The sequence below is a fragment of the Chanodichthys erythropterus genome, chromosome 16 (genome assembly GCF_024489055.1).
Source record: "Chanodichthys erythropterus isolate Z2021 chromosome 16, ASM2448905v1, whole genome shotgun sequence".
In the NCBI taxonomy this organism is placed as follows: domain Eukaryota; kingdom Metazoa; phylum Chordata; class Actinopteri; order Cypriniformes; family Xenocyprididae; genus Chanodichthys; species Chanodichthys erythropterus.
In genome coordinates, this window is record NC_090236.1 from 26356409 (window position 1) to 26379169 (window position 22761).

General features: G+C 36.8%; 1 protein-coding gene across 1 annotated transcript; it reads right to left on the minus strand.

The window, feature by feature from the left end:
• Positions 1-33: 33 nt before the first annotated feature.
• mplkip (M-phase specific PLK1 interacting protein) lies at positions 34-947 on the minus strand. Its single transcript, XM_067362232.1, has 2 exons — positions 467-947; positions 34-234 (listed from the first exon to the last, which is right to left on the minus strand). Exons 1-2 carry the CDS (start codon positions 809-811, stop codon positions 37-39), a joined length of 543 nt encoding a protein of 180 aa, XP_067218333.1. The 5' UTR covers positions 812-947; the 3' UTR covers positions 34-36.
• Between the last annotated feature and the right edge of the window lie 21814 nt (positions 948-22761).

Consider the following 22761-nt stretch of genomic DNA (forward strand, 5'->3'; position numbering starts at 1 on the left):
TTGCCTCTCACTGAAGTTAGAGAATTGTACTGCGTTTTAATTGTAGTACCTCCCTTGTCTGCTTGTATTGGTTTGTTTGTAGTTGCTTTTAGACTGAGTTTGTGTTACTGAGATAGGCTGAAGGTCAGCCCAGGGATCTTGGAGCATTGATGGTTTGTAATATTTTTCCATATCATTTGTCCCTCTCTCCCTGCCATGCGCTGACCCAAACGGTGTGGATGTCCGTGGTGAACCCTTAAGGAGAAAATTATCATGCAGAAAGACGTTAAAACGACCACATTTAACCAGAGATTGTATTATAGTGTCCTAGCCAACAACAAAATCTAAACGCACATAATTCGCAGAAATTAATTCGGATCAGAGCAGCAGAATACTGCAAAGAAGCGAATTTACAGCATATACAACTATTTAAAAACTAAAATCGCGCATTACTGTTTTAATTTGGTCCTGAACTCGAGTGAACTACCTGATATCCAGCGTGTCGCCCGGGGCTCTCATACGGCGAGCGTCTGAACGGTGCGCCTCGGGGACTGGCGTTCGATCTGCGCGGTGTGTGACCCGGAGACTGACTGTTATAATATTTCCCACCGCCGCCGCCGCCACCACCCCTATTACCACCAAACTCTCTCGGTGGGGTATTAGGAGAACACTGTCCAAATCTCGGTCCAAACGGCGGCGGCGGGGTAGAAAATGCCCACGGAGGCGATGGAAACATACTCCCTGCCCTGTCGTAAGCTGGAGGCGGGCTGCGGAAGCCTGCTGCCCGTGGACCCGAGCCGTGGCGGGGATGACGAAACTGTGGTCTTTGCATCCTGTCGTGATATTTTCCTACACTTCTTCCTAAACTTCTATGGACGACCGTATTTAAACCTGTTTTTCACTTAGCATAAGAAAACAGGACGACCCGGAATAAGAATTGTCTCTCGACGATTATCATTTGAATACATCGCCAGTGAAAGACTCGATACTGCCGCCTATTCTCATGGCGCGTCAAGCACCCAAACATGCGTTTAATCATCGAGGGTGATTTACACCAACCATCTCTAAGCAAAGTTTTAGTGTCGCTAGTTCAGACACGTTACCTCAAGTAGCTACTTAAAGTAAATGATGCAAAAATTTTGAGAAAATGAGATCCAGGCTGTCCAACAATGATTATGTCAGAGATTAAATTTAAATAAGGAATAACAAATTTATTAATTAAAAATTATAGAGACAAACAAATTCATTTAATAATCAATAGTTAATAATAAAATTTAGAGTATTGTAAAATCCAGAGTATTGTATCTAATAGATGAAGATCAGAATATACAGAAAGAAGGAACAAAATTAAGACACAGAATGAAATGAGAGAAGAGAAGATCAAAGAAAAGCGAAGGAAAAAGCTAAACTATCAACGACTCAGTCCATTTTATATCATAAGAATAGGGAGATTTACATCACACTCAAACTTATGTTTTGTTCTAATCAGAAACGGTCAAATGATTTATCCAATATGTCATAGACTGGTCAGATGTCAAAAATAGATGAAAATATCTTCCCCTTAAGGGAATTTTGCAGATCATAAATTATCACATGTCAGCAGAAATAGAAACAGACACATTTTGATATAAAAAATACATCGTTCAAATTAGCAACTTATTTAGAAAACATCGCTTCTGCAGTACTTTGCAAACGTCCAATATCTAACCACAAATGTGTCGTGATCTGTCACATTGGAACACCAAGCATACATACTCTTAAATATAAAAGAATAATAACCATAAAGGAGTACAATAAACAGTAAATACTTTAAAATTTTATGAGGATTAATATATACTTTGGGAGTACATGAATATATGAAATCAAAGGTAATATTGATAAATCATAAGCCATAAATGATTAACATAAAATATGAATAAAATGCATGAATATGAATATTGACCATTTTGGATCCACCAGTAAACAAATTTTGAACATCGATGGGTAGTGTTTCCCCCCCTTTATAGTCTCTCTTTTTCTCTCATTTTCTACGTATGTGCTTTTCTCTCATTTTTTTTTCTTCCTAGCTGCATACCAAGAAACCACTGAAGTGCCGTTTAAAATAAAACAGGCTTCATATTTAATAGTTCTTTAAGACCTCAAATGTAAAAATGTAGATCTCGTGTCATGGAAAGCACATGGGGAGTTCCTGGGATATCGTTATCAGTATTTTATAATTGAAAGAAGCCTGAGTGTTCACATTTCTCTTTATGATTTACCCTAGGATATTTAATATTATTTTATTTTATTGAAAGCAGTCTGTGAGTTAATTTGTCTTTATGATTTACTGTAGGATATTTGTGAGGGCCAAGTGGTTGTTTCTCTTCAGCGGTCAGTAGAGGTCAGTGTAACCATTACACAGTCCTGTTTGAAGATTGAGCAGTGAGCTGATTAATGTGTTTGAAGTGGATAAACCAATATTTGCATTAAAATAATAGTAAAACATAATTGACATAACAATTAAAACCTCCATACACCCTCTGAGTGGGAGGGGCCAGATCTCCTGTTGTTGTGGATAGACTTCTGTTGAGGTCACGTTCGTGTTTTATTAGCAGTGCTCTTGAAAACAGATCATAATTCATCATAGAAAAAGTTTTGTGCTGAGAGGATAAGAGGTTTACAGTGAGGAGGAACTACACTTTCCCACAGAGTTCTGATTGAGGACTGCGGATGGATTGAGTTCTCAAGTATGTTTTCTTATTCAATTCAAAGCTCTTGTGTCATAGTTTCATTGGTGGAACAGTGTTTGGTTTTTGTTATTATTTCAATTGGACATCAGCGAATAGATAAAGTGTGGCCTTAAAAGGCAATCTAAAGCTTGAGAAATTTAGTTTGGCAACTTAAACCAGGACTAATGGCTGCAGCGAGAATATTAGAGTTTTCTAATTTTCTCTACTGAGTAATTCAGAAAAAGTAATGTAAGTTGGTGCAAAGTCAGTTATTTTAATTGATTTTAAGGGACTTTAGAATGGTGTACAGCACAAAACTTTAACAGATGTTGGAGTCACTTGGTTGCAAGTTTAGTTTAGTTGTAACATTATATTGCAATATTACAACTATGTAAGATTACTGGTAAAAGCTTGTCAAAGGATATAATTGATGCAGTTGGAATCCCACAGTCCTAAATGTAAGCCTGTCAGCTCATATTGATGCTGTTTATAAGATTGTTCTTCAGTGTTTAAGATTTATCAACTCACATATTAAGTTGGAAACCAACTGTAACATTTTGCTGTCCTGCCTGGGAAAGACGACCATTTCTGGGCTAAAGATCAGAAGCAGGCTTGAATGGCATGGCAAAAATAACCAGCAAGTAAATGCACACAAAAAATGCAGACTGTCTAATGTGAGGGACAAAATGTTTTATGGGACAAAACTGTGTCACTGAAGTCATGAAACATTTTGCCTCATTGAGAAACAATCTGGCACTCAGATGAACCGTGTTCCCTCTTAAGTCTCCCAGGCAAGTGACCTATTTCCTCACACCCTAGATAATGCTCATGTTCTAGCCCTCCGGTTCCCATGTTTCCAGAGTTCCCAGACTAACTTTGTCCCACCTCAAATGCCCCTCCATCATCCACTCACTGAAGGCTGGTCACTTTCTCAATTTACTAGGTCTACTATGATTGTTGCAGGTATGTTGACATGATTTCAGTACTTATAACTAAATGTCTGTAGAAAAAAAAAACATTGTTTTTGGCTTTATTCTTTATTATACCACATTTAGTTCTGGTCATTGAATTTTATTGGTCGAGCAGAATTCCAAGAGCGACACACAGTCCATCCAGTAGGTGATGACAAGTGACTATCTTTATGAGTGAATCATTCATTCAAGTTTCTTTCAAAATGCTGATTCATTCAGGAAAACAAAACAAAAAAATTACTGCCTGGGTCCAAAATCATGCACTCTCTGAGTAGGTGCTTTTTATTTAAATAAATAATTACTTTAATTTCAATTGTTAAAAAATATGTTCTTTATATTATGAATATAATCTCTAAATTTTTCATGTTGTCATTATCATGTGACCTATCAGTGTGAGATGCTTTGCTTCACTGTCCATCTACAACTTCTCTCCTTCTGCCTCATCTAATAGTAGGCATAAAGTGTCCATAGTAGGTCATCCAGGTATTTTTGCCTACTTTTTGTTTTATGTATACTGTGAATTTGGACGTACTACTCATTTGGACATACTTTTAACATACTGTTGTTTGACAACTATATAGTAGGGAAGTATGCATATTTGGAGTCATTGAATCATTCATTCAACCAATTTTTTTCAAAAACACTGATTCTAAACATTTGACTGATATCTTTAAGACTTTATTTCTTTATGAGTGAGTCATTGAATCATTCACTCAAACGATTGTTTTTAACTACAGTTCTTTCAGGAACTAAACATCATGGCTGTGTCCGAAAGCTTAAAAATGCTGCCTTCGGAGGATGCATTCCAAGGTAAGAAGGCATCAAGGCACGTCCGGATCCAATGTTAGCTTTACTTCCTGTCTGCTGAGATCTGATCGAGTTTTGAAAGCAGCATAGATGTATCCTTCACTGTTTTTGATATCCCACAATCCTGTGCCTTCCATTCTGTGACAGTTGAGCTAAAAAATTAAGATGGAATCTGAAAGTTGTGTTTGGTGGTAAGTTTGTACTTCAAAGGAGTACATTTTTGCCCAAAGTTTTCCACTTTTGAAGTAATTTCATCAAAACCTATTCTAGTACACCCCAAAAACAAAATCAAGACTTCATAATAGGACCCCTTTAAATACATATTTTTCTAGTTTACAAAGAAGACAATTTGAGTCCCTAATCTTTGCTTTAGTTGTGCTTAAAAAAGGCTGTTTCTGTTTATCCTTCTTCACTTTGGAGTACATTAATGTCTTTAATATCCCAAACTAAAAGTCAGCTGCAAGAGTTAAGATCTTTTCCAACTTTCAGTAGAACCAGGAAAGTCTTGCTCTTGGCATAGAGGAGATGATACCTGTTGAAGTGATCATATCCCAAATCATTTTTATATATTGTCTCCTATTAATGCCATGTCAGGGCTTCTGTTCATTACTGGTTCTTTTGAAATTTTTTGGCATTAATTCATGGACCTAGCCTGAGTTCAGTTGTTGTTGGGAGATGCCATCGGTCTCGCTATAGCGAAGGGCTGATCGGTACCTCAGCACAGACTATTTATCTAGAGTTCAGAATCCTGCAACATTGGTATACTCATGCTCTAATAATCAGATCTCGTCATCTGGCTTCATGCTTAGTTGGTCACATGCTATTTGTACGGCTTCTCTCTGGCTGCTTCATTGAGATTTTTTTACTTTGTCTTTTAAACTGTTTGGGACAACTGATAACTGATTAGCCATCTCTAGACCTTTTCCCAGTCTTCGATAATATTTCATCCTTCATAGAATTCGGTGAATGGGAAAATGATGCGGTGCACTTAAAAACCTACATATGTAAAATGCTCATTTTTCATAGTTTCAGAGGAAACTAATGAATCATGATGAATAGTGCTGTTGTTTGTGGACTCTTAATGGAATTGGGGAGCTCTGGGGATCTGTTACAGGAACTGGAGGAGTTTAAGACAGTGACAGATCTCAGGTGAGCAGTAGCACCTGCATCCATCAAGAGTTCAGCAGACTAAAACTTTTTTAAGGTTAATCCACTTCTAGACATTGTCGTCACTTTTTTTTTTCTTTTTGGCAGCTGTGCAGAGCCTCTAATTTTTTTATTTGACCCTGGAAAACTTTTCACAGATGCTGTGAGACAGTGAAATCACGTTGTTTCCTTCACTCATTCAACAGGGTCTCATAGCACGTAATGCTATCATCATTCCACCTAATAACACCTGAAATTCCACCCATATTTACTTTACGAATCTTACTTAACATTCATGTCTATAACATAGCATCCTTGTGATATCAGATAAATGCTTCTTGAGAGTTGAATTCTGGGAAGAGTGCAGCGGTCTGATTAAGATAATGACTTGAATATTCCTTAGAGTGGAATTATCATCTTCCTTTGTCTGATTCTTCACAACATAAAAAAACAGCTGTTTTTATGGCATACGAGGATAGATCTAAACACACCTGTTTGGGCTTTAGGGTATTATGAAGATATTTCACTAATTTGCTTTCTGAGCACATCCAGACTGATTTTTGCAGGTGTGTGTGACACAATTGAAAAAGTTTCTTGAATAACTTCATTTTGTGCTTCTTGAGGATTGGGATGAAATCCCAAACTCGTGACTGATATATGTAACTTTGTTTTTTTCACTTCACAAACAAACCTCTATTCTCAGACTAAACAATGCACCCTTGAAATGCCATCACTTTGATGTGTAAAACTGTTTCATAAACACATTTTTGAAAAGCAAGAATGTATGTGTTAACAAATTAATTGATCAATGACAATACGTGTATTTTTAGACCAATTAGGACTCATGCCAAAATAGATGCTGGTATGTCCTACTTGCCAAGTCTGGATCGGAGGTAGCAATCGGATACGTGAATAGCTGCGGAAAACGCGCTTGGTTTCGAAACACGTCCATTGTCATCTGTGTGGCAAATGAGAGACGGGGTCATGCAGGAATTTTTTCAAACAAACAAACAAAACAAAAAAAAAACTTGGATAGCTGCAGATGGATCAAATAATAGTTTAGTAAATATTACATAACAGGATAGTTTGGGATCTTAATATGACTGCCAGATAAATGCCCAATCTTGCGTATAATGGCTCTGATGTTATATAATACTGGTGGCCCATCTACATTGTCCTGTTATCATTTCACATCTTGATTACACATTTTAATACTAATAAACACTGTCTCATGTGTTATACTTGTGAAAAACAACTCTTTAAGGTGTGTTTCGTTAGTATACAGTATGCATTTATACAGCTTGTAAAGGCCATAAATGGAACAAAGGGATTTTAATGTGTATTCAATGAAATATAAGGAGGTCAATAAAAACACTTTAATTTAATCCAGCAGATATTGAGGAATGAAGGTATTTTAAGTCAATATTTTATCTAAGACAATTACATGTACCAGCCTACATGACAATGAAGGTTTTGTTAATGAATGAATGAATGAATAAAACGTTGAACAGATGACCTGCAGCAAAATCTCTCTTTTTATCTCTCTATTGATGATGTTATCATGTTTGATGGACATATCTAATAGCGAAGTATGTACTTTCCTCTTGTTTCTAGCATGACAATCTAAAGGCGTTTCTGTTTGGATGATAATGTGAGGATTTTGCCATTCCAAATCAATGTGCATGCTAAGAACAACACTAAAAAAACACTACTGTGGAAGTTTTTGTTCATGCACACCCAATTTACCTTGGACAAGATTTGTTGCCATTTCTGATAAAGAAGGAATGGCAGACACCTCCTTTTTCCTGCACTGGCAGATGTAGTGTTTGAGGCTCTTAGCTTAACTAGATATCCACAAGAATAACTGTAGATTACAATTATTTTTTTTTTAAGTTTAATAATATGTCTGTGAAATAATTTGTGCCGTTTTTCAGTGCAATTTCATATGCTTCTGTGCAATTGTTCATGGAAAAGGCTGTACTATTTAATTATATATAAAAAATGTTTCCCCTAAATATAATCAATTTCTTACTGTGGTGTTTAACGCTGCTTTCATGTGCTATCGGAATTATCGTAAATACAAGTTTCCAAGTTAAAAATTGGACATGAATGCCATCTCAAGTTATATTTACCACATGGAAGCTCTGGGATAATTTTGATACCAAAGTTCCTGAGTTTGGCAGGTCATAAACTTTACACATGGCAGAGGGAAGAATGATTGCTGCTGTAACTGCTATTTTTTTATTAGTTTTTTTTTCCACAACAGCTACATTGCCTTGTCTTGTTAAAGTAGTGCACATTTACATATAAAATAACCATTTGAAGCATATTGCACGTTTTATACACGGCAAAAACAGCCTGTATTTGACTGGAATTCCAGAAGCAACAGCTGATGATCTAGATAGGGCAAATGAATGTTTATTGTTGACTCAGAGCTGGGCATAAGCTCCGACCCTGGGGTGGGTTCGGATTCAATTTCCACAGTAGGCTTGTTGATTGACTAGGCAGGCTGGACTGCGGTTAGGTAAAGTTAGGTAAAGTTCCTCCTCTCTGATGGTAAAGGGGATCCACACTGGAGAATGACCCAGTTCACATATTCCACAAATGTCCCTCGAGGAGCATCTCACAGAAAATCACACAGAGGCTGGAATCATCTAAATGAACGAGATGTGCAAGGTCCAAAAAAAAAAAAATGCTGTGAAGAGTAGTTGAACTGCTGCTAGATCCATGGGTTATCAGTCAGATCTTCGGTCACCAATGGCGCAGCAGTGAAAAAAAACTAAACAAAAGTTCTGGATCAATGCACAGCAGTAGATTTATTAACAATAAACTAAAAGAAACAAAACACTAGGGATTCTCAGAAATAGCGAACACTAACAGAACAACCACTATAGCAAGACAGGATCTGACAAAACACAACTGAAAATGTGGGCTATATATGCTCGGAGGAACACTAGGGACTAAACGAGATAATTAACTAGACACAGGTGAGACACATGAGGGCAAATCAAAAACCATGGCAACAGACGAACAGGGACAATGGAAACACATGAAACTGAACTGGAGACTTAGGGGCCGTTTACATGACACCGTTTTCAACTAAAAACGTAAAACTTTGAATGTATTTTGGCTGTTCGTTTTGGGTTTGCACGACAATGATGTACTAAAAACGTAATTTTTTTTCCTTTGTGGTTTTCGCGTGCATACGTCAAAGTTGTGTAAATGATCAATGAATGTAAATGAATATATTATTCATGCCTGGCCAGTAGTTGGCAAGGTCACTCGGTAAAGAAACACTATGAGCCTGTAGACTGAACATGTAACACGCATGTGGATGCCATCACCATTTTCACAAATTCACGTTTTTGAAGTTTAAACAGAGACGATTACGCCATCATATTCAAAAAACTTGCACTTTGAAACCTGTTTTCAAAAGATTGTGTTTTCAGGCCCCCAAAATGTTGTCGTCGTGTAAATGAATAGCCAATAACCATGGGCAGTCGTGACCTAATAGTGTTAGAGAGTCAGACTGGTACCCCAAAGTTTGCGAGTTTGATTCTTAATAACAGCAGGAAAATGACTGAGGTGCTTTTAATAAAGGCACCTAACCCCCAATCGCTACAGGGGGCCACAGCAAAATGGCTGCCCATGCTTACTGCCCTAATGTGTGTGCACTAACTTGGATGGGTTAAATGCACAGGACAAATTTAACATACTTGGCCATCACTCACTTTCACTTCTGTGAATGTAATGTGAATTAGAAAGGTCAGAATGAGAGATGGGTTGTATGCACATGAATTAGGGAAAAGGCATGATTTATTAACAGAGTTTTACTAAATTGAGCACAGAATAGCAACAAATGTAGGTCCTTGTGAGAGTTTAGTGGATAATGAGTGTTGGTGTGGTTTGTGAAGACCTAGCTTCAGGTATGAGCACATTCGCATGAATGACACCGCAGAGACACATCTTGATTATTATATCCTGTGCTTCATCAATCACACAGCACAGATCTTCCCAAATGTCCAAATCGTTTTTGTACAACAGATTGCAGACTTGGAATGAACATTTAATGAGGTTCTTCAGACAGTATATAGACACTCCCTTCCATTATTATTTCATGACCGCAAATTACTATGAGTGATACTCCAGAGATTAATGAGATTACATGGTCATAATGATGATTGTCAGGTCAAACAACAAGCATTATAAAATGTTAAGTCCTGTAGATAGAAAGCTTGTGGAATCATATGGCAGCTAGCTATGAGCTACTTGAATCTTGATTCAGGCAGATTTACTGAAAGTTGTTTGTGTTTCTACCACTGAATGTAGAACTTGCTGACATCCTCTTTCAAACAATGGGTGAGTATTGAAATGTTAAAGGGTTAGTTTACAAAATGAAAATTCTGTCATTAATTACTCACCCTCATGTTGTTTCAGACCCATAAGACTTACGTTCATCTTCGGAACACAAATTAAGATATTTTTTGATGAAATCTAATCTTGCTGTGTAACACAAAAATGAAGCTCATTTGTTCTTGCACAAGTCAAGCAAACATGCTTGAGCTTCTGTTTACCACAATTGATGTGTGAGTTGATTAATGAATAAAAGCATAAATTCAATCTGTTCATCATATAAAGCAGGGGTACTCAAGTTCAGAGGCCAAGAGGGCCGCATTTTAACCAAATGAAACGCGAAGGGCCACAAATTATAACTTGGATCGTAAGACTTTTATTTAGGCCTACTTAAGACAATATTTGTACAATATTTTACTGTTTATTTACTAGAAATGCAGTTTTTAAGGTCTGGCTGTTGTTCACTGGCTGATGAGAGTTTGTCCATAAGACGAAAACATTGCACTTTTTTATAGTCTTTTTATACTCAATTGCACCTTTTATCACTTTTTATAGCACCTATTTATACTCAGAGAATAAATGTTTTATTATTTGTATTATTATTACCTACCTTTTAATTTGGTCAGAATCCAAAAATATATTTTCTTTTTTTTTAATGTTCAATCACAATTTTATGAATTATCTAACTATAACCAATTTTGTAAACATGATAAATCAGATATTCTCCATGAGCTCAATTATGTGATGACAGATCTGTAATGGGAGCGCTGCTTGCTTTCTGTTTATAACACATTGACATTAAGAATAAAAGGTGTGTTTTTCATGCTGCTCGGCAACTTACACACTGCAAAGTTTGAGGAATGTCAACTGCATTTCATCATGGAAAAATAAGGTTACTTTGTTTTTTACTTGCGCGCACAGTCTCGAGCCTTTGGTGGCGTTCACGAACACAAGTGCTCGACACATGCGCACTAGAGAGATTAATGCTTGTCTAGTCTTTTTCGCTCAAATAGTTACAATAAAATCTCTTTGTACTTGTTTAAAATTAGAGTTGCTGGTATCTTTTAATCCCCTCAAACGAGCGCTCTTCAACACGGTAGGTGTTTGTTGTTACTCTTGTTCTGTCTTCTCCGTTTCTTTTCAGACTGAAACAACAGCCCGTTTCAGTGCTGACACCTTGTGGACAAACTAAATTAGTGCAAAAACTATTCAATGCGCGCGTGCAAAGTGCCTTCAGTTTATATTGTTCTTTGCGGTTAGAAAAACTGTGCTGCGCGCGTACACTATACGCGATCTCTGCTGATGATTACAGCGTCACGTGCACTGTACGCCTACCCTTTTGTACGTGTAAAAAAAACGAAGAAATATTCACGCTAATTTTGAACGCAAATTATAATAAAAACACTTTTTTATGTAGCATGATGCGGGCCACAAATGTAATGCTGACGGGCCGCCTGTTGAGTACCCCTGATATAAAGTGATAGTGTCTCTTCACAAAATTTGGACTAAACTGTTCAATATTATAACCATTATAAAAAAATCAGTTTGAATGTCTGCTGAGGAAAGCGATATCTTTGCCATTTTAAAAGTTAAGGGGATTTCCTACAGTGCTAAAACAACTTTCTTGTATGACTCACTCTTAAAGACAGTCTTTGCCGCCATCTAATGGTGTAATAATGTAGCTTTCACTTAAGTCCATATCACCATCACTAATGGACACTTTCTCAATTCCAAATACACCATATTATTTAAATAAAACAATATTTATTGAACAACAATATTTAAATTAACAACAACAGCCATTTTAAAAGACAATAAATACATAAACACAATAAATAAACACAAGCAAACAATTCAGTCGAACATACAAAAGCAACGCTCTAGTAGAGGATATAAGTTAAATTTAGCCTAAATATAAAGTTATGAAACTTAATTTTCCCCTTAACCCAAATCGTTTTGCTCTGGAACAAGTAATAGATTAATAAGACCAAAGATTGCCCATTTGATATACCCCAAATTAATTATATCTCATGTTTAACCACTATATTCACATATAAACATTGATCATTGAACATAAACAGAAGCTCAGATGAAACTGTTTGACGCGTGAGAACAGCTCTAACATGCTGCGTAACACACAAGAATGAACCTCAAAATTTAGACTGCTCAATTCATATGGATAGGATAGTTTTACGATCTCTTATTGAACTGTTTGAAGCATCAAAGTGTCAGTTGCAAAGGCAGTCTGTGAAAGGTTCTTCATTTGTGAATATCTTAATTTTTGTTCTGAAGATGAGCAAAAGTCTTATGGGTTTGTAACGACATGAGGGTGAGTAATTAATGACAGAATTTTAATTTTGGGTGAACTAACCCTTTTAATGAAAGGGTTAATGTACATTATGTACTTTCTGATGTGAATGATGCATGTGGCTTAAATGTGCAATGAAAATCAGGCCTCGTTCATTTTGTGAATTGTCATAGAATTTTACAGACAGATACATTGTAGAACAAAATTTATTTGGAAACTTGTATTCCAAGATGTTAGCAAAGTAATGCTGACCATGGCTGCATAGGAAAAGTGTATTTATGAAAAGCAAAATTAATACTTTCTTGCATATCTGCAACAGACATTAAGTGTGATTGAAGAATATTCATTTTTTTAGACACTTTCATCTGTAGTGACTTAAATCTGGTGTGACATATCATAATTGTTTGAATTTCTCTAAACTGTTGGACTTTTAAGCACAGAAACATAAGAATACACAGACAAATGTATAAACTTACACATGCACAGAGAAAGAAATAAAAGGATGCATTGAGGCCAGCACATTGGCGTCTGAGCCCCTCTGGGGAATGTGCAGGGGCACTAATTAACCAAACCGAAATGTCCCAATTCTGCTGTGGCTGAACTGTGTGACCACAGACCTGTCAACCCTTGCACTTGGGTCAGCACGTGTGGACCCACATTTTCTCCACCAGCAGATCCTTTGTCTATGCAATCAATGGGTTTTTTTTTAACAAAAACTTATTAAAAAAAAAAAAAGAGAGAGAGTTCACAATACTTTGTAGCTGATGCACACAATGTCCTGATGGGGATGAGAGGTTTTTCTTAAAAAAAAAAAATGCACAGCCCTGTCACCTATTCACTGCTGTCTGAAACTCTTTTTAGCATACATTTGTCCTGCCCATACTTCACATGGGCAACAAGCCAGAGGCATTAATGGGCCGGTGCTAAGAATGTCTCCACTTACTAATTGTCACCCTTTACACTGAGTTTGGCTGGATAAATGAAGGAATGGACCATCAGCTGCAAGTGTGTACTGAGACAGAGAGAGCAGGTATAATTGATCAGAAGCTGATCAATAGCCCTTTTACTGGAAAATATTGTCTTTCCTTTAGGCATGATTATTGCAAATTCATCCTATCCATTTGATTATAGTAACATTTGCCCTTTTTGTCCCAAGCTATTATTTGCACTGGTCTGTCAAACCGGCCTGTAGGAGCCGTCCTTAGAACACTCCTCAGTTAACCTCTAGCCTGCCCCAGTTTTCTGCTCTCCTTTAGAGTTATCTTTTGAACAAGAAATGAAGCAACAAAACTGATCTACATTGTCTATACATATATTTGTTGGGTAGATTGGAGTTGGTTGGCTACACTCTAAAAAATGCTGGGTTAAAAACAACCCAAGTTGGGTTGAAAATGGACAAACCCAGCAATTGGGTTGTTTTAACCCAGTGGTTGGGTTAAATGTTTGCCCAACGTGCTGGGTAGTTTTATTTAACTCAACTGTTGTATAAAAATTACTGTATTGCTTGCTTAAAATGAACCCAAAATATGCTGGAAAATAACATTTATTAATGTGTTTAATAAATGAGCATTTATTAATAAGATAATGAATAATAAACAATAAACATTTATTCACTCTAAAAAATGCTGGGTTGTTTCAACCCAAGTTTGGGTCAAAACCCAACCATTGGGTTACATTTTTAAATGCATTTTTTTAACCCAATGGTTGGGTTTGTCCATATTTGACCCAAATTTGGGTTAAAACAACCCAGCATTTTTTAGAGTTAAATTGCTTATTAATAAATGCACACCTTTTGATTATTATTGTTGCCTCTAGTAATTATGTGTCTGATTTTTAATTTCTCACCTATTTTGGATTCATTTTAAGCCAGCCATATAGTCATTTTTAATCAGTAGTTGGGTTAAATAAAACTACCCAGCAGGTTGGGCAAATATGTAACCCAACTACTGGGTTAAACAACCCAATTGCTGGGTTTGTCCATTTTCAACCCAACTTGGGTTGTTTTTAACCAAACATTGAGTGATTGGTTAATTTCTAATCATAACTGGATGCTGTTGTAACATCTGAATGTTTGGTGAAAATATCTTTTCAGTATATATTATAATTTAAGTTAAATACAGCCTAAATATAAAGTTATGAAACTTAATTTTCCACTTAACCCAAATCATTTTGCTCTGGAACAAGTAATAGATTAATAAGACCTAAGATTACCTGTTTGATACCTCAAATTAATTATATCTCATGTTTAACCACTATCTACATAAGATCCATCAGCAAATTCCCGAAGGACTGGCCAAAATGTAGCTGTTCTCTGCGGGTACTTGAGCACTGAACGGGCGCTAAAAGCCTGGAGCTCACATCTGCAAAAGGTGCTATGTTTATATATGTAAGCATATAAATTAAAAACAATCAAAATTGAATCATTTTAAAACTATATCTGACAAACGTGTTTGTTCTACTATTAAAAATTGCTATCTTTTATCTATTTCTATCATTTTTACATTTTAAACATTTTAATGTAGTAAAATTAAAATGTTTGGTGAGGACATATATATGTATCAGATTATTATAAAAAAATTTAAAATATTTATCTGACAAATATGTGTTGATTTTGGTAAAATATTAAACATTTTTTTATCTTATTTGTTAATGTAGTAAACATTTAGAAAATGTTTAGTGACATTAAATGCTATTTTAAGCTTTTATTTGCACCTAGTTTGATTACAGTAATTCATCTAATTCATTGTTTTATTGTTGCAGGCCTTATACACAGAGATTCAGGATTCAAGTGGAAAGATTCATGGCCATGAGAGTTCAGTGGGGTCAGTCTTCCACAGCATCAGGAAATAAGGTACACTTGTGTTATAGTCGTCCCATTGCAAATCATGTCAAAACATTTGATGTTATTGATGATATACATATTTTGGAGGACTTACAACCAATAGAGAAACCTACATTAAAACCTGCAGCCATGAACTGGAAAACTGGAAGAAAGCCAGAGGAAAAAGATTTATGGGTTTGGCCCAGAGTATGTGGGAGCCACTTTGTAGTTAGTATGTTTTTTTCCCCAGGAGGTGCTGTATCTGTGTAAGGACGACCACACTTCTTCCATGAAAGCCACACAATTCATTCTGGCATTGTAAAAGCCTTCATTTGCATGTGCTCATTATTTACCTTTCATGATTGCCTAATCAAAACAAAGAGCCTGAGTGAGAGAGAATATCCTGGGATGAATAATGGCCAGCTGTTCACTGTGTTTCAAAGATATTTTCACACCTCACATCCTCTAACATTTCACCTTTTGTCTTGAAATTGAAAAGACCTGATACCGCGAAGTGTTTCTACAGAGATCAGTGGCACGGGAAAAGAGCTTAACCATTTCTGTCAGCTGTTAAAACTTTTTTCACTTAGCGCTCCCTGTGGATTTGAGTGGTTTTCCAGGGATCTGAGATTGTCTGCTGTAAAGCTGGAGAAATCCCCTCTCACATACACTCATATCCTCTCGTTATTTGACTTTTATTCTTTTAACTTTACAGGGACCAACATGTTGGTCATTCAAGACTGCATTTCACATTGTCACTACAAAATATGAGGAGATTTTTGTTAGGAATTGAGGTTTTGGGAATCTCCTGAGCATTATGTAATTATTGTGAGCCTACAACCTTTTAATTTTTTCATTTAAATCTAAAAACTAATTTGATTCAACAAGAAAGAAACAATGCGTCCAGTCAGAGAAAGAAGGCACAGGCTTTGGCGAGGCAAATAATGTCGAGGAAATGACAGAAATGAAAGCAATTTTCATTTGATTAGTTTAAGAAGATAAAATATGGTCCCAGTTCTTGATATCAGTTTACACTGCTCACAGCAATAAGCTGAATTATATCCTTCTGTCACACAATACACATCTAAAATCTTTTAATCTATTAAAATCACAGTCTGTGAATAATTAAAATTCAGATGTGTGCGGCAGTGTGAACAGTTGCTAATTCTGTAACAGATTCTGTGTCATGTGAGTTCTGTCTCCAGCAGATGTTCTTCCACTGATCACATTAAGAGCTTCTCACCCCTGTTGCCAAAGCAGTGATGCTGCACATTTTACCCCACTGAGCAGCTCCTATCATATCGGAAAATCAGAAGGCAATAGTTATATTTCCACTCTCCTCCCCAAACAAGCTGATTTTTAGTTGCTTGACAAATATATATATATTCTATTTCAATTTCAAGACAAAAGGTGAAATTTATATATATATATATATATATCACACTAGAAAAATATATATTCATAAAATTTATAAAATGCTCACAGAGGTATAAGATTTGATTGATTTCTAGATATAGAAAAGTCATGTAAATTAATCAGTTTTAAAATCAGGCGACCTTGTTTATCCAGGTTTTCCAAAACTGTGGGAACCCTGGTTTTTCAAAAAAAAAAAAAAAAAAATTAAATAGGAAATATCTTGATTTTAGTTGTTTTGTCTTTTTTTTTTAAGTTTGCCCCCCTAAAGAAGATTAAATTGTAAGAAGTATGACTTTTTTCATTAGAAATGTAATTGAGTACAAGTATTAATTTTCAACATTACTTGGGTAAAGTTCAAATTCGGAAAAAAATAAAAAGCAAGTATACCAGTAGAAGTGCTACTCTGATTCCTTTTAACCACAAGATGTCATTTGCAATTTCCTTTCAGGATTCATCCTCCAGCTTGAAGGACATGTCTCTTTGTTCTTTCTATCCACAATTTAATTGTTAAATAAGTTTTCAGAGGCACGATGCACTATTTTAATGATTTTGTCTCTCTAATGTCATTAAGACTAAAATATGATACAAAAGGAACAAACAACACACACACACATAATATAATCATAAGAGAAATGAATTGTTGACTACATGAGTAACAGTGTGAAGATTTGAGCTGGGAATAAATTTTCTCTCCACAGAGCAGTGAAGAGGACTTTTCAAGAGTGGACATCGTGCATACTTCAGACTTGACTGAAACCACATGTTTAAAGCTCCATCAAACGGAAACGTTTTCACATCTGCTGCTTGGAAAAAGCCTGTGAAAATGAATTAGTATCTAGCGGATTTTCTGCTCATTTATTATACGTACAAGCAATGAGAATGTCAATCACTGTGTAGGCCTGAGCGAATACTCTTTACTGGCCTTATACTTCAGAAAACCCTTTAAAGGTATACATATGAATTAAACGTGGCCTTCATCATCACAGTATGCTAATGGCTATCTAGTGCAAGGGATTCATCAGTATGCGGATTGAGGACTGTTGGGACACTCCAGGCACTGGATGGTTCCGTCTGGGGAGACAGAGTCGTTTACACCTCAATGACACATCTGTGCCAAAAGTTTTGGGACATTATCCCATTCTTAATCTGTAGGGTTTAATATGGAGTTGGCCCACCCTTTGCAGCTATAACAGCTTCAACTCTTCTGGGAAGGCTTTCTACAAGGTTTAGGAGTGTGTTTATGCAAATTTTTTACCATTCTTCTGGAAGCACTTTTGTGAGGTCAGGCACTGATGTTGGATGAGAAGGCCTGGCTCGCAGTCTCCGCTCTAATTCATCCCAAAGGTATTCTATCGGGTTGATGTCAGGACTCTGTGCAGGCCAGTCAAGTTCCTCCACACCAATCTTGCTCATCCATGTCTTTATGTACCTTGCTTTGTTCACTGGTGTGCAGTCATGTTGGAACAGGAAGGGGCCATCCCCAAACTGTTCCCACAAAGTTGGGAGCATGAAATTGTCCAAAATGTCTTGTTATGCTGAAGCATTAAGAGTTCCTTTCACTGGAACTAAGGGGCCAAGCCCAACATGAAAAACAACCCCACACCATAATCCCCCCTCCACCAAACTTTACACTTGGCACAATGCAGTCAGTCAAGTACCGTTCTCCTGGCAACCACCAAACCCAGACTCCTCCATCGGATTGCCGGACAGTGAAGTGTGATTCTTCACTCCAGAAAACACGTCTCCACTGCTCTAGAGTCCAGCGGCGGTGTGCTTTACACCACTGCATCCGACGCTTTGCATTGCACTTGGTGATGTAAGGCTTGGATGCAGCTGCTCGGCCATGGAAACCCATTCCATGAAGCTCTCTACGCACTGTTCTTGAGCTAATCTGAAGGCCACACAAAGTTTGGATGTCTGTAGCTATTGACTCTGCAGAAATTTGGTGACTTCTGTGCACTGTGCGCCTCAGCATGCACTGACCCCACTTATTCTATGATTTGGAGGGGTGTCCCAATACTTTTGGCAATATAGTGAATGTCATGTTTGGTCTCATCTGATAGCTTATAAACAGAACTGAATGGAGGTTAAATTTATAGAGATATTAAAGTATCCTAACGTACAATCTTGATGCTATTGCTTAAACATGCATTGAGGAGAATATGTTAATGTATTTATCCCCCTTGATCACCACCCATTTACCATATCTTTTGGCTTCCTATCAGTTGGTTTTGGTGTTTGCATCCCACTCATGTTTAACAATGCTTTGCTCAGGGCATAAGAAGGAAAGGTAACTGTTGATCTTGGAAAAAAGGCTTTAACCCTGCCGCTCCCACGTAATGCTCCTGCGTAACTTCATACAACAGGAAAGGCTTTTACGGCCTCCCCTTCACAGCGGTGCATTATTTTTTACAGCTAAGTTTTTCCTATTCAGATTGTTGTTCCATTCTACTGTCTGTATATTTAAACATGTAACTCAATAAATAACGTTGCCTGCTTTAAAGGCCTTGAGAATCTTTCCTTTTAACACTGATAATGTTGAAAGCTAAAGTAACTATAACTTTTGTTATTGAAGTGTTCAGGTTAAATCCTATGTTTTGCTATCAGTTTTAAGAAAGACGTTTACCTTTTAAAAATAAGAGGTTAAAGAATAACAACTTTAAAGGGATAGTTCACCCAAAAATGAAAATTATCCCATGATTTACTCACCTTTAAGCCATCCTAGGTGTATATGACTAAAAATATATCCTTAGTCCTCCAAGGTTTATAATGGTTGTGAATGGGGGGGCCAAGTTTTGAAGCCAAAAATAATGCATCGATCCATAAAAAAAGAAATTCATACAACTCCAGGGTCATCACATACATAGCGTCAGAGGATTAGTCATTTGGCGCAAATCAACTTGCACATTCTGCGTATGGTTGTCCGCAAAAATGAATCGCTTTGCTTCAGAAGGCCTTCGTTAACCCCCTGGAATCGTATGGATTACTTTTTTTTATGGATGGATGAATTTGTTTGGCTTCAAAACACGGCCCCCCATTCACAACTATTATCAATCTTGGAGGACTAAGGATATATTTTTTTTAAATATATCTCGGATTGTGTTCGCTTGAAAGAAGATAGTCATATACACCTAGGATGTCTTGAGGTTGAGTAAATCATGAGATCATTTTTGGATGAACTATCCCTTTAATGGAGTCAGATTAATTGTATTGGATTCAGATAAATAATTGAATTATGCACGTCTTCCTTCAACTGCTTTTTGTTCTAACTATTGGTTTAAAATAGCAACGTAAGCTTCCAGCCTTACAACTGTTTGCTTTAAAAGTTATTTCTTATATTTCTTTCTGCTTGTTGAAACATGCTATAGTCACCATGAAATCAAAATTGACTATTCTTTTTTAATGGAATATTGCAGTGTTATTATGAATGATTTATCCATGCATTTCATTTTTTAAATTAATGCGGCCTCTAATATTTATTCAAAAACATTAACCTGACGTGTGCACCAGCACGAGGATGGGACAATAATCCCTCCCATCCAGCAACCTGTCACTCACATCAGATTGCAGCAATTAGCAAACGATCCACTCAATTCCCAATGGGCAAAACCAAGTTTCGTTCTCCAAACATATTTGTTTAAAATGTAAAACTTTGTAAAATGTTGTACAGCTTTGAATGAAAAATCGTAAACACGCTTATAGCGATGCCTTTAACAGTGTCAATTTAGTTTGTATGCTTTGTATTAGCATAAAAAAGACCCAGCATCACAAATGTCTCAGAGGTGCACTGCTTTGTCACCATCATGACGAACTAAACACCAGGGAGCAGCTGTTTGTGCCCCAGAGGTCACCTTGATCTAGAGGTCGGTAGGAAGCTGGTGGACGTCAATATCCCACCACATGAAAAAGCCTATTGATTGAAGAAGCTACCTCTGATGCCTCTATGACTCATATATAGGAAAGGAGCGATAGGAGCCATGGAAGATCAAGGGGAATACATACACCACATTAAGTTCCCTGTTAATTCTGCTCAGTTTTGTGTTTCTCTCCCATTGTGGCACTAGTGCCAAGAGCATTACGATTCTCATGTGAAAGTTTATTTATTTATCACATCAAAGCATCTGAAACGATTGTCACATGGGATGCACATTAGCCTATCATCTTGCTGACACAGCCTACTGCTCTGGAACCACTAAGGAAATGAGCTTGTTTATGACTTACATTTACATTGTTTAGTGCATGTGGCCTGCACATTTTCTCCAAACAGCTGCGTTCACCCTTCCGGACAGAGTATATGCTCTTTTTCCGAGGTCAGACAATTGTATTCTTGGATACACCATGAGCGTTGTGAACGTGTAACCTCACACTTCTCTGTAACAGGTTCCCAGACTCCAGAGGGAGCAGCTAGGATTAATATGTGCTTTCAGGGTGAAGAGTCCTCGCCTCTCTCCTTGTCAGCTCTGGCCATCGCTGCTTTGGTTAGACACACGTTTTATACAAAGGTAATGAAAAGTTTATAGAAAACAGGTGGACATTAAATGAGTTTCACAGTGTCAGTCTCAGCTGCGTTCCCATTGTGTGAGATAAACATCCAAGAAATCTGAACACATGAGCTCCTAGTACAACATTTCTTCATTGATTTGCGTCAGTCATGGTGTCTGTGTGCCTTAGTGCAAATATACAGAGTTTTGGTTGTTTATTCACTAAATAGTGGGGTGACTAGTTTTTTAAAGAGTATTATGTAAGTTGCTTCTTTTTATTCTGAACTTGTGAAAGGGGGAATGTGATGAGATGGAACATTTCAAATCAAAATGGCAGCTGGTTTTCCTGGTTGTGGCCTTCTATCAGTAGCATTCAAGAGTTAAAAATAGGATTTTTCTATAAATAAAAATAAAAAAACTTTTTCTTTTGTCTATTTTACAGTAAGTAAACTGTAAGTCTGTTATAATGTTATACTTAAAAATCTGATCAAGCATTAAAAAAAGGCTGCATGGATGGGCAGGGAGAATAGAACCATACCGCCAATCCAAAAAATGTATGTATGTATGATGTAAAACTTTGATGGAAGTTGCCCTGACAGAAATGCGACCTGAGCTTGCTATATTTTGATCTTGACCACCCTGAAAACTAATGTCACTTCCTCTTCATAATGTCTTTTAACATATAGACGGGTTTCTTGTATTCAAACAATACTGGATGCGCGCGCATTCAGGGGGCAAAACCGCTAAGGAGTTTTATGCCGGAAAAACGCTTAACATGGCTTAATGTACCAAGACAGTGATATTAACAGACCAAACACAGTAAACATCATACTAATAAACCATACTATGTACAGAAAAGCAGTTGAGCCCAGAATATGAAAGCAATTCATTTAATTACATTGTGTTTTCCTCCCATAGAAAACCGTTATAAAGAAAAAGCTTAAAGGGATAGTTCACCCAAAAATTAAAATTTGATGTTTATCTGCTTACCCCCAGGGCATCCAAGATGTAGGTGACTTTGTTTCTTTAGTAGAACAAAAATGATGATTTTTAATGCCAACTGTTGCAGTCTGTCAGTCGTATAATGCATATAAGTGGGAACTTCTTTTATAAGAGTAAATAAAACTTGCTTAGACAAATCCAAATTAAATCCTGCGGCTCATGACGACACATGAAACGATCGGTTTGTGTGAGAAACCGAACAGTATTTATATAATTTTTTACCTCTAAAACACCACTATGTCCAACTGCGTTCAGCACTTGCTTAGTGAGGTCTGATTGCGCTCTGACAACAGCAGTGATGTCTAGCACTCATTGAAGTATATGCGCGAGGGTTTAATTTGAATTTGTCTAAGCAAGTTTTATTTACTCTCATAAAAGAAGTTCCCATTGACTCACATTATACGGTGGACAGACATCAACGGTTGTAGTTAAAAGTCATCATTTGTACTGAAGAAACAAAATCACCTACATCTTGGATGCCCCGGGGGTAAGCAGATAAACATCAAATTTTAATTTTTGGGTGAACTATCCCTTTTACGTTGCTTACAGTCATTTATGCTGAGAAAAGAGGTGGATGCAAATCTCTGCAGGTTGCCTACAACATCTGTTTTGTTGAATTATTTATCACCATTAATTAACATTTATGAACTTACCTGGTTTTGTTGGTTGTTGAGCCTTTCTATTCTAAATGTTTACGACAAGGCTACGGACAACCCGCCACATTTGAAAGAAATTTGATACTGTAAACATACTGTAGGCTACAAGACAT